At 40.8% G+C, this 13,665-nt stretch overlaps 1 protein-coding gene across 2 annotated transcripts in view; it reads left to right on the top strand.

Moving 5' to 3' along the window:
* Positions 1-13,665, top strand: part of Pfkfb1 (6-phosphofructo-2-kinase/fructose-2,6-biphosphatase 1) — a 46,065-nt gene that overhangs the window by 16,286 nt on the left and 16,114 nt on the right. For both annotated transcript variants that reach the window (XM_028772645.1, XM_028772644.1), the window contains 6 exons: positions 2,633-2,758; positions 5,233-5,326; positions 6,307-6,373; positions 7,506-7,580; positions 7,999-8,055; positions 10,603-10,724. In XM_028772645.1, coding sequence (XP_028628478.1) covers positions 2,633-2,758; positions 5,233-5,326; positions 6,307-6,373; positions 7,506-7,580; positions 7,999-8,055; positions 10,603-10,724 — 541 coding nt within the window. The remainder of the gene's footprint in view (positions 1-2,632; positions 2,759-5,232; positions 5,327-6,306; positions 6,374-7,505; positions 7,581-7,998; positions 8,056-10,602; positions 10,725-13,665) is intronic.

Below are 13,665 nucleotides of genomic sequence, written 5' to 3'. Positions count from 1 at the left end.
AAATAAAAACCCAAGAGAGGCTGGCCTATAGCTCAGTGGTGGAACACTTGTGAAGTTCAATCTCTAGTAACTACCCACCCCCAAAGCCTCAAAGAACTTCTCCCATTATCTCTAAACTTTAGCTCTCATTCATATTTCTTCTATTAAAAATTATATGTATTTTATACAAAGCTATGGGATTCTTAGTGATATTTTCACTCATGTATGCCATCATGTACTTACCTGTGGGTATAAGGACAGATACTTAGGTTGCTGTCAGAAAGATGCTGTTTGAGTAAAGGAATGGTAGATAGCTGTCTGATCATGTGTGATTACGTTTTCAAATAAAGCATTTAACAGAATCTTCATAGCTAGTTTAAATCTTTAGTCTTTTTTTTTTTTTTTGGTTTTGGTTTTCGAGACAGGGTTTCTCTGTGTAGCCCTGGCTGTCCTGGAACTCACACTGTAGACCAGGCTGGCCTCGAACTCAGAAATCCGCCTGCCTCTGCCTCCCAAGTGCTGGGATTAAAGGGGTGCACCACCACTGCCCAGCAAATCTTTAGTCTCATAATTCCAGATTCACTGTTCAGCTAAGTCTGTTTCTGATGGTTTTTCTCTCTTCAGCCTTTTCGTTTGGTCTTGAATCTTACCCTTTGTAATGCTCCCTGGAGACAGTCCATTCCCTGCCTCCTCCTCCGAATTTTTGAGACAGGGTTTCTCTATTGTAACCTTGGCTCCTTGGCTGTCATGGAACTTTCTCTGTAGACCAGGTTAGCCTTGAACTCAGAGATCTGACTGCTTCTGCCTCCTGAGTGCTGGGATTAAAGGTGTGTGCCACCACATCAAGCTTTCTTATAGCTCTTAAAGATACATTTCAGTGATACTTTATCTTTTTTAAGATTTCTTTAAAAATCATATGTGTCTGAGTACTTTTTTGCATGTGTGTGTGCTTGTGAAGGACAGCAGAGGGCATCCAGTTCTGTGGGACTAGAATTACAGGTGGTTGTGAGCTGACACATGGTACTAGGAACTGAACCTGGGTCTTCTGCAAGAGCAGCAATCACTCTCAACTGCTGAGTTATCTCTTCACACACCCCCTTCTATATTCTCAATGAAACCCTTTTCCTTGGTGTTGGAGAATGGGAAACTAAGTTGTCATATGTTAGCAAGTCTCAGTCTTATTTTGAGTATCAGAAGTGTGCCCATCACAAGTGTCCTTGGCCTCCAAATGTGACAACTGACTTTTAGTGAACCAACTGGAGAGCAAGAGAGAACCAACAAGATTCCATATTCCTGCTGAGTAGGTGCATTTTCTGTATTTCTTCCCATTTCAGAGAATTTTCATCAGTGCCCTGAACTTGTTTCCCTTCCTTCTGCAGATTGAAATGTTTTTCCCTCCCAGGTGAGAGAAGGTAAATCTGTCCCATGTTCCAGGAGAGATGGGCTAGATTGAGCAGGATTGCTGCCAGGTGCAGCAAGTTACCACCAGTGATTTCAAGCTACAGTTTATTTTGCCTTTCCCTTAATAGTAAGGTTTACGCCACAGAAACATGGAAAAAATTTTCTGTGCAGAATTTGAGCAATGACTATTGTTCTGTTCTCCTCCCCAAGCCAGAATTCTTTTTTTTTCCTGCTTCCTCTTTCTTTCTTTCTTTTTTTTTTAATTTTTTTTTGAACATGAAATGCTTTTTTATAGCATGTTTTACAAGGGGAGGGGGTAAGAGGGGCCAGGTGGTAGAAAAGTACAGAATCTTCTTGGCCTCTGCCTTGAAACATGTCATGATCTATACGGTACACTGCCTTGAATTATGATCTACCTGCTATTCTTCAGAAGATATGGTACATTGCTTGAGTTATGGTCTCCCCGCTATTCTTCAGAAGATATGGTACACTGCTTTGAGTCTATCTGCAGTTGCCAAGCAGGATCTTGCAGTTGCCAAGCTTCAGTGACGTTGCCCATCGTCAACAGCCTAAAGCCTTCGACCATCGATGTGACTCGTCTCACATCAATGTTTTGGGGTTATGAACTTGTCTAAGACCCCCCATAATTAGACATCCAGATCCAAAACTCACATAGTTGGGATTGATCATAAGACGACTTCTCTAACTAAACAGAGAAGGGGGAGATGCCAGAAGCCAGGACCCTCGCCCTTACCCTCACCCCCTACCTTTCCCCACCTGCACAATGTCCCCAAGCCAGAATTCTATACAATACTTTTCTCGGGATTTTTCTCAATCTTCTCAGCCAGCACCTGGAGGAAGGTTGAAAAATATGTAAAGCTGTCTATGTCTGCAGTCCTTCTAAGGTTCCCATTGGCCCACAACCAGCCTTAGCAACTCATTAGTCATTTTTATCTGGACCTTCTTATGAGTTGGTATGTTGTTCAGCAGTTTCTGTATCAACTGAGAAGTGCCTGGGTCTGATTGCCCTCTTCAGTTACCTGGGGTTTTTTTCCAAGTTTAAGTTAGCTCTCTGTACTGCAACCTCAGTTCTCTGATGAGTCTAAGGAAAGTTGTGATGCCCGTTTTAAAGCTTTGCCCTCCCCCTCATAATAATGGAAGCAATATGGTTTCCAACTCTATATCTCGAAGCTAATGGCAGGAGAGCTTCTCAATGTGGAGCTAAGCTTTTGAGGATCTCTTTGTCTTCCAGCCTCCATACCACAGTTCACTAATTCCCCCACGATGGTGATCATGGTGGGTTTACCAGCCCGAGGCAAGACCTACATCTCTACGAAGCTCACACGCTATCTCAACTGGATAGGAACACCGACTAAAGGTATGTCTCAGAAATCATTGCTATATACTTCCTCTATAGGCCACTAACTGAAAACTGGGAAAGGTAGAAGGCTAAAACTTTCAGTCCTAAAAATGCTGCCTACCCTTGTTTCCAGGATTAAAACCATGTCTACCACTACTAATACAACTGTCATGATGGTCTTATAAATCATACATTACATGAAAAATATTCTCCACCGAATACCATGCTGGATTTTTGACATAGAAAAACTAGTAGTAAGGCTACATCTGCTCTTACGAAGGCTCACAAACACAAAGCAACCCTTCTACACTCTTCTATCCAGTCAGCCCTCCCTCATTCTTATCAAGCCTTCTCTGTCTCACCTCCTTTTCATGTGCTAGGATTTGGACATACATTGTACCATAGAGTTACACTGAGCATCAAATCTCCCCTCCCCAGTTTATCCTTCCTTGCTCCTTACTCACTTTCTCTAATTAATCCATGTGCCAGAACCCATGCCAAGCATTAGGAAAGAAATAAAAAATGGTCGAGACTCATGTCCTGTCCTTGAAGAGTTCTAACTCTGAATGGTATGCATAACAAGACCTAGGCTGGACTAGAAATTCTCAGACGGGGTGCTGATGGTGCTCACAGAGGGAATTGCTGACTGACAGGCATCAAAAGCTTCATGGATAAAAATGTGTCTAAGGTGGGTCCTGTGGGAAGAAGGGAACATTTGACAAAGCAAAGGTAGGAAGGAGCCACTCTCATACAGAATGGCAAGCCTAGCGAGCCTCTACTGATTGAAGAAGCCTAGGACATAGTGGCAGATGGGTCTCTCTCCTGATCCCCCTTTTACTCTGTGTATTCAACTTAACTGCTCACGTAGGCCTTCAGAATCAACTTCAAACTACAAGACTAGTAGTACCCATATTCTCCAATGGTACTCTTGCTCTGTAGTTTGAACCCAAGCCCTTTAACTTCTGTTCAAGACCATCCACAGTTGACTATTCCAGCTTTTCAGACCCTAACCACAATGGTTAACCCCTTCTCTCAAAACATGTTTTGCCTTCTGCTTAAGTAGTGTCTACCTACTTGTCACCTACCTATACTGTCCTTATTCCCCTCCCCCAACTCTCATACCCTCCAATAAAAGACACCTACCCTAAAAAGCCTTGTTCTAATACTGCTGTCTTTAAGAAATTCTAAGCTAACTCCAAACGGATCCTTCTTTTCCTTCCTCCTCATTTCTGCATAGTTGGAGATTGTCTCTGTTGGAGCACTTAAAGGACCCTCTGGGAGCTCTCCTTTTCCCTGAGGTGGTTGATGTTGTACTTATGAGTTGCTTGAGGGCCCCATCTCAAAAATCTGTCTCTGTCTCTGTCTCTGTCTCTCTCTCTCTCTCTCTCCCCCCCCCCCCCGTGGGTGTGTGTGAGTGTGTGTGAGAGAGAGAGAGAGAGAGAGAGAGAGAGAGAGAAAGAGAGAGAGAGAGAGAGAGAGACCCTGAAGTTATATATCACTTTGCAGAATAGGTATTTGTTTTAATCAGTGTTCTATTGATGTGAAGACACACCAGGACCAAGGCAACTCTTATAAACGAGGGCATTTCATTGCAGCTAGTTTACAGTTTCAGAGTTCTAGTCCATTATCATCAATCATTGTGGGAAGCAGGGGAGCATGCTGGCAGACATGGTACTGGAGAAGTATCTGTGAGTTCTATATCTTGATCCACAGGCAAGACAAAGACACTGGGCCTAGCTTGTGTTTTGAAAGCTCAAAGCCAATCCCCAATGAGAGACTTCTTACAACAAATCTACCACCCAATCCTTCTCAAGTAGTGCCCAGTGCCACACCCTGATAACTAAGCATTCAAATAAATGAGCCTATGGGAGCCATTCTTATTCAGACCCCCACACTATCCTAAAATTATCTGTTGGACAAACAAATTTATGAACTATGGTTTCTTTGGCTGATTATTGTCTTTGTCCATTTCTTTTCTGTTTTTTCCCCATTACAAACAGAAAAGTGCTGTTCAGAGATTTATGTTTAGATTTTCCCTTATGATATTAAACGGCAAAATAACCTTGGTAACAAGGAGTCAAGAGACTCAGTCTGTATACATTATTAATTCACTCTGGGTTTGACTATGGGTAAATGATTTTATTCTGTGCATCTCCTTTCTTTATCTTCCCTATTGGACAGGAGATTTAAAGGGTTGGAATTTATGATAAACTAAAATGGCTTGGAATCAAGCAGACCTGGGTTTGAATTTCAGATTGCCAGCTATTAACTGTGAAAGCTATTTTACACCTCTGAGCTTTACTTTCCTCATTGGTAAAGGTGAAATGGTTAACTCCTACTTTGCAGGACCAATAAGAGGGAAATTAGCTGGTACCCATAATTTAAAGTCTTATATAAATTATGCCTTTTACCTCTGAGATTCCTTCCAGCAAGAGCGTACTTTTGGCCACTGCAGACTTCCCAAAGTCTTCACTAGTGTTTTCTGTTTTCAGTGTTTAACTTAGGTCAGTATCGACGAGAGGCAGTGAGCTACAGGAACTATGAATTCTTTCGCCCAGACAACACAGAGGCCCAACTTATCAGGAAGTAAGTACCCAATTTTTAAGAATCTGTACTAGCCTTTGGCTGAGTGGGACCTGTCTTCACATCCTAGGAGTGTAGTATAGAGTAACCTGCTCTTCCAGGGTGTCCAAACTTGTGACATTACAACACAATGTAGTCCTCTACAATGTACATGCTCGAGAACTCCTTAGTCAAGTTATAAATAGGGAAAAATGCAAAAATTCTCAAAGAATTTTAAGGTAAGTTTACAGTTTGTGCTCATAGTTAGCCACATTTCATAGTTAGCCTGGGCCATGAGTTGAACACCCTTGAGTCCAGCCTTTCTCTCAGCCTGCTCGACATCTGCTCAGTCATAACCATTTCCTATCAAGAAGGTTTTCTAGTCCTGTATTTCTGGTAAGCAAGCCCAGAAAACTCTTCCTCTACCATTTGAGATGAGTGCTTCAGGAGTTCATCCCTCTTCAGTCTTTGCAGTCTGATCACTTCAATTTTAAAGTCTCTTTTACCTATGTGATTGGAAGTACATCTAGATGCAACCTGGCTCTGAACTTCTTGTTTGGGTCCTCACTACAGAACCCAATAACCAATAAAAAAATACTTTCCTGAAAACCTAAGTACATCATCACTATCATGCCTATGCTTGCAGTATTACCTATGCCAAGAATTCATTTTAACTCAAAGAGCACACATGTCCCTATGCCTTACCTATGTCCATTAGCCAATTCAGCTTTAGCTCCAGTAGCACACAGTCAGATCCCTAAAACCATAATATATCATTGTTGAGCTTTTTGGGGGGCATGTCTTCTTACATACAGCTTCTAAGCTGTACATACAGAGCCAGTTTCAACTCTGACCCCTTTGCTAGAACAAAGTTCTATGCGTATAGTTCAATGCGTAGATGAACGATGTAGATGTTCAACAGAGAGATGCTTCGTAGGAGGACTGCAGTGAGGGGAACTGATCCTGTGGATTGGGGATTCTCTGCTTCTTTCTCTGTTTTTCAGGCAGTGTGCTCTAGCAGCCCTAAAGGATGTCCATAAGTATCTCAGCCGTGAGGAAGGCCATGTTGCGGTAAGTAATCTTCCTTTTCCCGCTCAGGCTACCTGTCAGTATGGAAAGTAGATAATAAGTACTAACCACTTATTTATGCCATATGTTATTCTGAGTACTTTGTTTATATTAATAATTTAATTCACACTGCCCTGTGAGATGTGTCATTATCATGCTCTATTTGAGAAAATGAAAGAACTACCATGGAAAAATTATTCCCAGGGTGGTATGATATATATGTGGTAGAGCCAGATTGTATAGTTGTAGAATCCATATTCTAAAGCCCTATGTTTCATTGAGTTGCTGTCAAGATTCAGTGGTACAAAAATTTAAGACTGTGGTGCAAACATTGCTTTCTTTCCTTTTTCCAACATGTTATAAACTTTTTTATTTTATCTTTTTTAGACTAATTTTTTAGTGGATATTTTATTTACATTTCAGATGATATCCCTTTTCTCCATTCCCCCCCACTCACCCAGAACCCCCTATCCCATTCCCCCTCCTGCTTCTATGAGGATATGCCCTCACCCACCCACCCACTCCCACCTCCCTGGGGCATCCACAGGGGCATCCAGCCTTCACAGGATCAAGGACCTTTTTTATTAAAAATCCTTGTAAACAAATACCAATACCAAAACAAGAGAACATTCCATGAACTTCTATATAGTGCAGAACAGGAGCTGTGAAGTATATTTCTTTCTAAACTGAGATTTGCCTGTATATCTCGGCAATATTATACCTTAAATCCTTGGGTTAGAGATCCCCAAATATGCAATAGCCCCTTCTCAGGTGCTAAGGATAGGGAATTTTCCCTATTCAGGGGAGTGTCTAAGGGTTTAGGAAGGAAAGGACTCATCTGGAGAATAAGCTCTACTATTGCTCTAACAGCAAAGCATGCTTGTTGTTAGAGCAAGTCCTTCTTCTAGGCCTGTTACTTGACCTATAAAATGATCCTAATAAAACCCCACATTTATAAGATGAGCAGATAGTTAAGAGCTCAACGAGTGCTTTTGAAAGTGACAAGAGCAAATTCCAAACCCTTCTTTTTAAGACTCTAAGTCCTGCCCCTCCCCACTTAGAAAAAGAGCCAACAAAGAATGTGATTGTATCAACACTACACTGAGAATAAGCCTCTCTTATTACATGTCTCTAGGTTTTTGATGCCACCAACACTACCAGAGAACGACGCTCATTGATTCTGCAGTTTGCTAAAGAACATGGTTACAAGGTAGAGTGCCACAGCCATGCTTATCTAAGATCAGATTCAAAACAGTTCAAAGTAGGGTACTTAGAGCAGCCAATTTGGACACCATGGGATCAACATCTAGCTTTCAGATTCAGCTTCAGCAGAACATGGGAGTGCTAGGCTAGGCTCTGAAAGATGAGTACTTACAGGCTAATGCTGAGGTGGCAAGGATGGAGTCAGGAGAAACATATGTAAGAATCAAAAGCCAGCAGAAGCCTGAGGCAATTCAATTATAGCCAGGATGCCACATAGGAGTCTGAATCCTGAAAGCATCATTATGTGAAAGTATTGTTTTTACCAATTTCCCTAGGGATGACTTGGGCTATCAAGCATGGGTAATGCTGTTTGGCTCCCAGAAGACATAATCCCCTGATGGAAGGTTCTCCTTTTTCTCTTATAGGTCTTCTTTATTGAGTCTATTTGTAATGACCCAGACATCATTGCAGAAAACATCAAGGTAAGGAATACCAATTACCTTTCTTCCTTATTCTTTTCAAAATAAGTGTTAATTTACACTTTAAATCTGTACATATATATGTACATATATGTGTGTATATATATGCACACATACATTATGCATGTGTTCATGTGTGAATATAGAATGCACGTGCCATTTTTTTATATGTAGAGGTCAGAGATAACTTCAGATGTTAGTCCTCATCTTCCAACTTGTTTGAAGTAGGTTCTCTTCTTGTTCTCTGTTGTGTATTCTAAGCTAGCTGGCCCTTGCATATAAGGCATTCTCCTGTCTCTACCTGCCATTTTACAGTAGAAGCACTGGGATTGCAGATGCACACCGCTATGTTCAGCTTTAAGTGTGTTTAAGGAATCTGAACATAGATCCTCAAACTTATTTGGTGTGATGGTTTGTATATTCTCGGCCCAGGGAGTGGCACTATTAGACAGTGAGGCCTTGTTGGAGTAGGTGTGTCACTGTGGGCGTGGGCTTTAAAACCCTACTCCTAGCTGCCTGGAAGCTAGTATTCTGCTAGCAGCCTTCAGATGAAGATGTAGAACTCTCAGCTCCTTCTGCCCCACATCTGCCTGGATGCTGCCATGCTTCCTGCCTTGATGATAATGGACTGAACCTCTGAAGCTGTAAGCCAGCCCCAATTAAATGTTGTCCTTTTAAGAGTTGCCTTGGTCATGGTATCTGTTCACAGCAGTAAAACCCTAAGACATGTATGTGGCAAGCTCTTGACCCACTAAGTTATCTCCCCAACCTTTAATACTCTGTATTTTGTCTTAGGGCTGAGTCATACCTAAAAGACAACTATAAACTTAAAGAAAGCATTCTCCCTGAGATGCCCTCCTATGTATAAGAAGTATTCCTCTGACCATCCTTGCCCACAATGTTCCTATAAAAAATTGCATGAAGCCAGCATACATAGAGCCCTTATGTCCCTATAAAGTTCTGTGTTATACCCAACATTTAAAATCAGAGTCATTGCTACTGTTAGACTTGGAACTGCATGGTCGAGAATTAGATCCCTTGGAAACTTTTGTTGTTCCCTGATCCTTCAATTTACTAGAGCTCAAGAGCATAAGAGACCTTAAAGGCCATCTCTTTCAACTTTCATCAAGTACTTAAAATATCTGCCAAGTATTTGTCTAATAACAACTCACCACTTAAAAAAAAATGTAGCCTAATCAAAGTAAAATTTTTCTCCCTGTAACTTCTACCCAATATTCCTATTTCTATCTCTTAGGATATATAACATGTTCAGATCTTTCCCCTCTTTATCCACTGAAGTATCCATCCATTTATTGATTCAGGTGTACAGGTGATACTGTATATCTGAATAGCCATTATGAGCTTTAAAGATATAGAAACAGTGAAATCCCTTCTATAACTCACATTCTAGTTAGGGACACTAGCAAATATATAGACAGAACTTGAGATTAGAGCTTCGGTAAGGGGGAAAGGAAGGTTGTAGGAACATGGTGGTGAGGGTCTATCTTACATGTGGTGGTATGTCATGGAGGGGGCCCCTAGAGATAACAGCAGTATCCTGATAGATGCATAGGAGCTTTTACAGGTGAAGAATTGAAATCGAGAATAACATACACTAGATATGATCTCTCCAGGGAACTATAAGTAGTTTAGATCTGATAAGGCAAAATGTGTATTCAAATAGGAGAGCAGTAAGAGATGGGAGTAAAAGGCAGTTTGAGTCATGATCCATTTGCTAAAATAGTTCATACTTGATCCTAAAAGACACATGGAAATAGTGAAAGAATTTAGATAGGAGATTCCTGTTGTCAAATGTACATGTTATAAATATCCTTCTGGGGCCAGGGAGACAGTGGGTGAAAATTCTTGGCACACAAGCTTAATGGCCTGAGTTCTATCTCCAGAACTTGTATAAAGGTAGAAGGAGGGAACTAACTTCACAACATTGTCCTGTTTTCCATACATGCACCATGGGTACATATGTACCCCAATACTACATCATACACATGTAAATGCAAATAATAATATAACAATTTAACATTTTAAAGGAGTATCTTTACTTTAAAGGAAAAGAATACCAGAAATCAGTCACAAAGCTGTAGTGAGCAGAGACAAAAGCAACTGGCTATTTAGAAGAGAGGTTAGAGAGGGTTAGTTCCTGCTAGCAAGTAAGATTCCGTGTAGGCTCAAGTGATTGAGTGGAGTGGTGGGAAATATAGGAGGAGAAGGCCAATATCGGGGATTAGGAGATGCCAGCCTTTGCAAAATCCAATGACAGCATGCCTGTTTTCTCAGCAATGACTAAATACACAAGAGCCTTTATGATATCAAGTCACAATATCTAATTCTTCTGCATCATACTTTCCTGTCCTTTTACAAATGTTGTTAAGCAATGTATGTTCTGGTAGTAAATCCATTGTAACATACAGCCCAACTTAAGCAAAACCCATTGTCAAACTCTGTTTCTTTTCTTTTGTAATGGGGTAGTTGTCCCTGAAGGTCATTTCCAAGTACAATATCAGAGTCTCTGTCTCTGTACATTTCTCACAGCAAGTGAAACTTGGCAGTCCTGATTACATAGACTGTGACCAAGAAAAGGTTTTGGAAGACTTTCTAAAGAGAATTGAGTGCTATGAGATCAACTACCAACCTTTGGATGAGGAATTAGACAGGTAAGAGTCCAACATCTCCTGGAGCCTTTGTCCAGTTTTCATATCTTATGGGACCCAAGGAAATGTCCTCCTTTTAGGGGCCCTAACTTTCCTATCTATATCAGAAAGTGGAACTTGATATGTCTTTATGTCTCCCTCCAGTCCAAATCTCCATGAGGCAGTGTTACCTTGATGTAGGAAGCCTTCATCCCACATCATATACTTTTCAAACTGCCTCTCACTGCCATCTCCTAGTGCTCACCTATTTGGACACAGATTTTACTGTATCAGATCTAAATTACTTATAGTTCCCTGGAGATATCATACTTAGTGTATGTTATTCCTCATATGAATAGAGTTGTGCCTTCCTGTGCAATAGGTGCAGATTAGGACTTTGCCCTCTGAGAACAAATGCCTCCATTCTGTGAGTATTGCTGTTGTTATTGCAGAAATACTCTTTTCACATGGATGGTACCTCAGAACCCAAACAGATACCCCATCTTTCTTTAATCACATTCCCACAGTGCCTCCATAAAGGAGGCCACAGTAGATCTGATGATCATAAATTTCCAAAAGGAGGAAACTGAGTCTTAGGGAGCTAAAGCTACTTCTAGCCTTCCACCAGGAGCCAGAGGTGCATCAGATGTCTAACCATATATTCTGTCTCCTTTCATTTCTTCTCTCTTCATGCTCATCTGTATCTCTTCAATAAGCAAGTCTTTGGAAGCTTTGCTACGCATGCAGAAGGTGTAAATAGGGACAAGCAAAATGGGTTCCGTCCTTGGGTAGCTTCCATGGAGTCTTGCCATATAGAAAGACACACACATATAAGCAATAACGTTAACATTTTTTCTTTCATAATACCAGCTACAAATAGGGAAGTATTGGCTGACATTTTAAGGCAGATGTGACTTTAGATATCAAATGTTCAAAGAAACTCTTCAAAATGGGTTCTAATGAAAACAGATTCTGGCTACCAATAATCTTTGAGAACCAAACTCGAAGTATACAAAGAGGCATAAATGGTCATTAATACCCTAAGAAGTCTAAAAGCATCTTCTCAATCTTACCCAAGGGACATGTAAGGTGATGGATATGTCACTTCATAGTTTGGAAAACTAACAACCAGGGTTCAGTTCAAAGGCTTGCCTGCGGCCGCACAGCAAATCAACACATTCTACGCTAAGTAATGGATGCCTGCATTTCCCAAGTTTTAGCCTGGTTTTTCCTTTCGACATCCTTGTATCATAAGAAATATCATATTAGACTTGCATATACAGCACAAGAGGCTTGTCCTTCGTGTTTAATGTCAGATTCTTCAGTGTACATGCTCCCTGATCAAAGATACACCTTTTTCTCTCAGGAAGACATGTGATGGAATGGGGTTGTTTATGCTTTGAGAAAAGTGTATTCTTTTCAAATTCTACAAATGTACTATGTAGGCTAACAGTATACAATGGAGAGATCTTGAAGGAAGAGAGCTGAAGAGAAAGAATAACATTAAGAAAGCCTCCAGACTTGGAAGGAGACTTCCCCAGAAGAAGCCTCTAAACACCTAGAAGAGCACTGTTGGATTTTGTTTGTTTCTGTTATTCTTTTGATTGGGCCTAAAGAAGATGGATAGAGAAGTCTAGCTTTGTTTCTCTACTAACAGACATTTATAGTTCATGCATCATGGCAAGTTTTAGCAGTGTCTAAGGAAGCCAAAGAGGCAAAGTTGTCCCTGTTTTGCTAGAATCCCCAGTAATTTGTAGATGGTTATGTGGGCACAGTTGACCCCAGTTGTGGGAGCAGTAAGCCAGATGATTGAAGAAACTCACAGCAGAGAACTTGGCACATCTTGGAGAGAGAATGTCTGGAAGAGCTAGGTAATTCAGTAGGCAAGCTAAACATCAGCAATTCTGGATCTTCTAAAAAGAAGAAGAAAAGTATCCTCCAGCTATTTGACAATTAGTATTTAAAAGCAACAAGAAAAAAGTGGAAAAAATAAAACCATAACTTTATAGGGTCTCATTAGTATAGGTTATATATTTTATTTTAAATTGTGCAGGTTGGGAGATGAACCTGAACTTTTATAATAATTTGGTATTATGCAACTATACATGACTTTATATAGCTCTATACTCCAAGATTTCTTAGAGATAGTAAATGCCTTATCTTTTATGGGTATTATATTTCAGCGGCTTTTAAAAGATGTATACATAGGAGCTCAACTTTAGAAAACATCAAGCAACATCCTTTCAAGCAAAATGAAAAGTACTTCATGACAGCCAGCCTAATTAGCTCTGAGTACGAAAAGAGATGTGCAGAGATTTTTTTCAAGTACAACAGCACTACAAGAATTAAAAAGTCATGGGTAAAGTAGCATGCTGTGAGGTGAGGCCACTATGTAGGGTCTAGTATTAGGAACAGACAATAGCCAGGCAACAAGACTGCATCAGAGACATTCTGCTCTTAGGCTCTGGGAATCTGAGACAGATCTCTGGAGTGGGACACAATCAATGGCAAATTGCTTCTCTGTGTGCTTCAGATTTTTTACATAATGATCTCTTCTCTGAATGATGGTTATGAGGATTCATGCATCTTAAAGTCCCCAAGATATACAAAAGATATTCAACAAATGCAAGGGTTCTGTGGGAACCACAGTACATGAATCCAGAGCTGTGAAGGATGAGACTGAAGATGTAAAGGACTTCCCTCTCTGAAGATCAACGAAGCAGATCTCTGAAACCAAAACTATCAGCAGCCTCATTGACCTTGGGTTGCTTGTGTCACCCTATGATTCCAGTTCCCATGTCCCTTCCCATGGAATGCTCTCAGATTCTTAAATAACTAAAGGATTTACAGCTGTTACAGAAGGTAGAGAAGTCTTAAGTTCATGGCTCAAAGTCTTCTGTTCCATTTGTATCTTCACTCCTGCCTCCCTGCTCCTCACCCCTGCCTCCCTGCTCCTCACCCCTGC

The sequence above is a fragment of the Grammomys surdaster genome, unplaced genomic scaffold, assembly GCF_004785775.1.
Source record: "Grammomys surdaster isolate TR1022 unplaced genomic scaffold, NIH_TR_1.0 216, whole genome shotgun sequence".
NCBI lineage: Eukaryota > Metazoa > Chordata > Mammalia > Rodentia > Muridae > Grammomys > Grammomys surdaster.
Note: the sequence above shows the minus strand (reverse complement) of the source record. Positions and strands in the feature narration are given on the sequence as shown.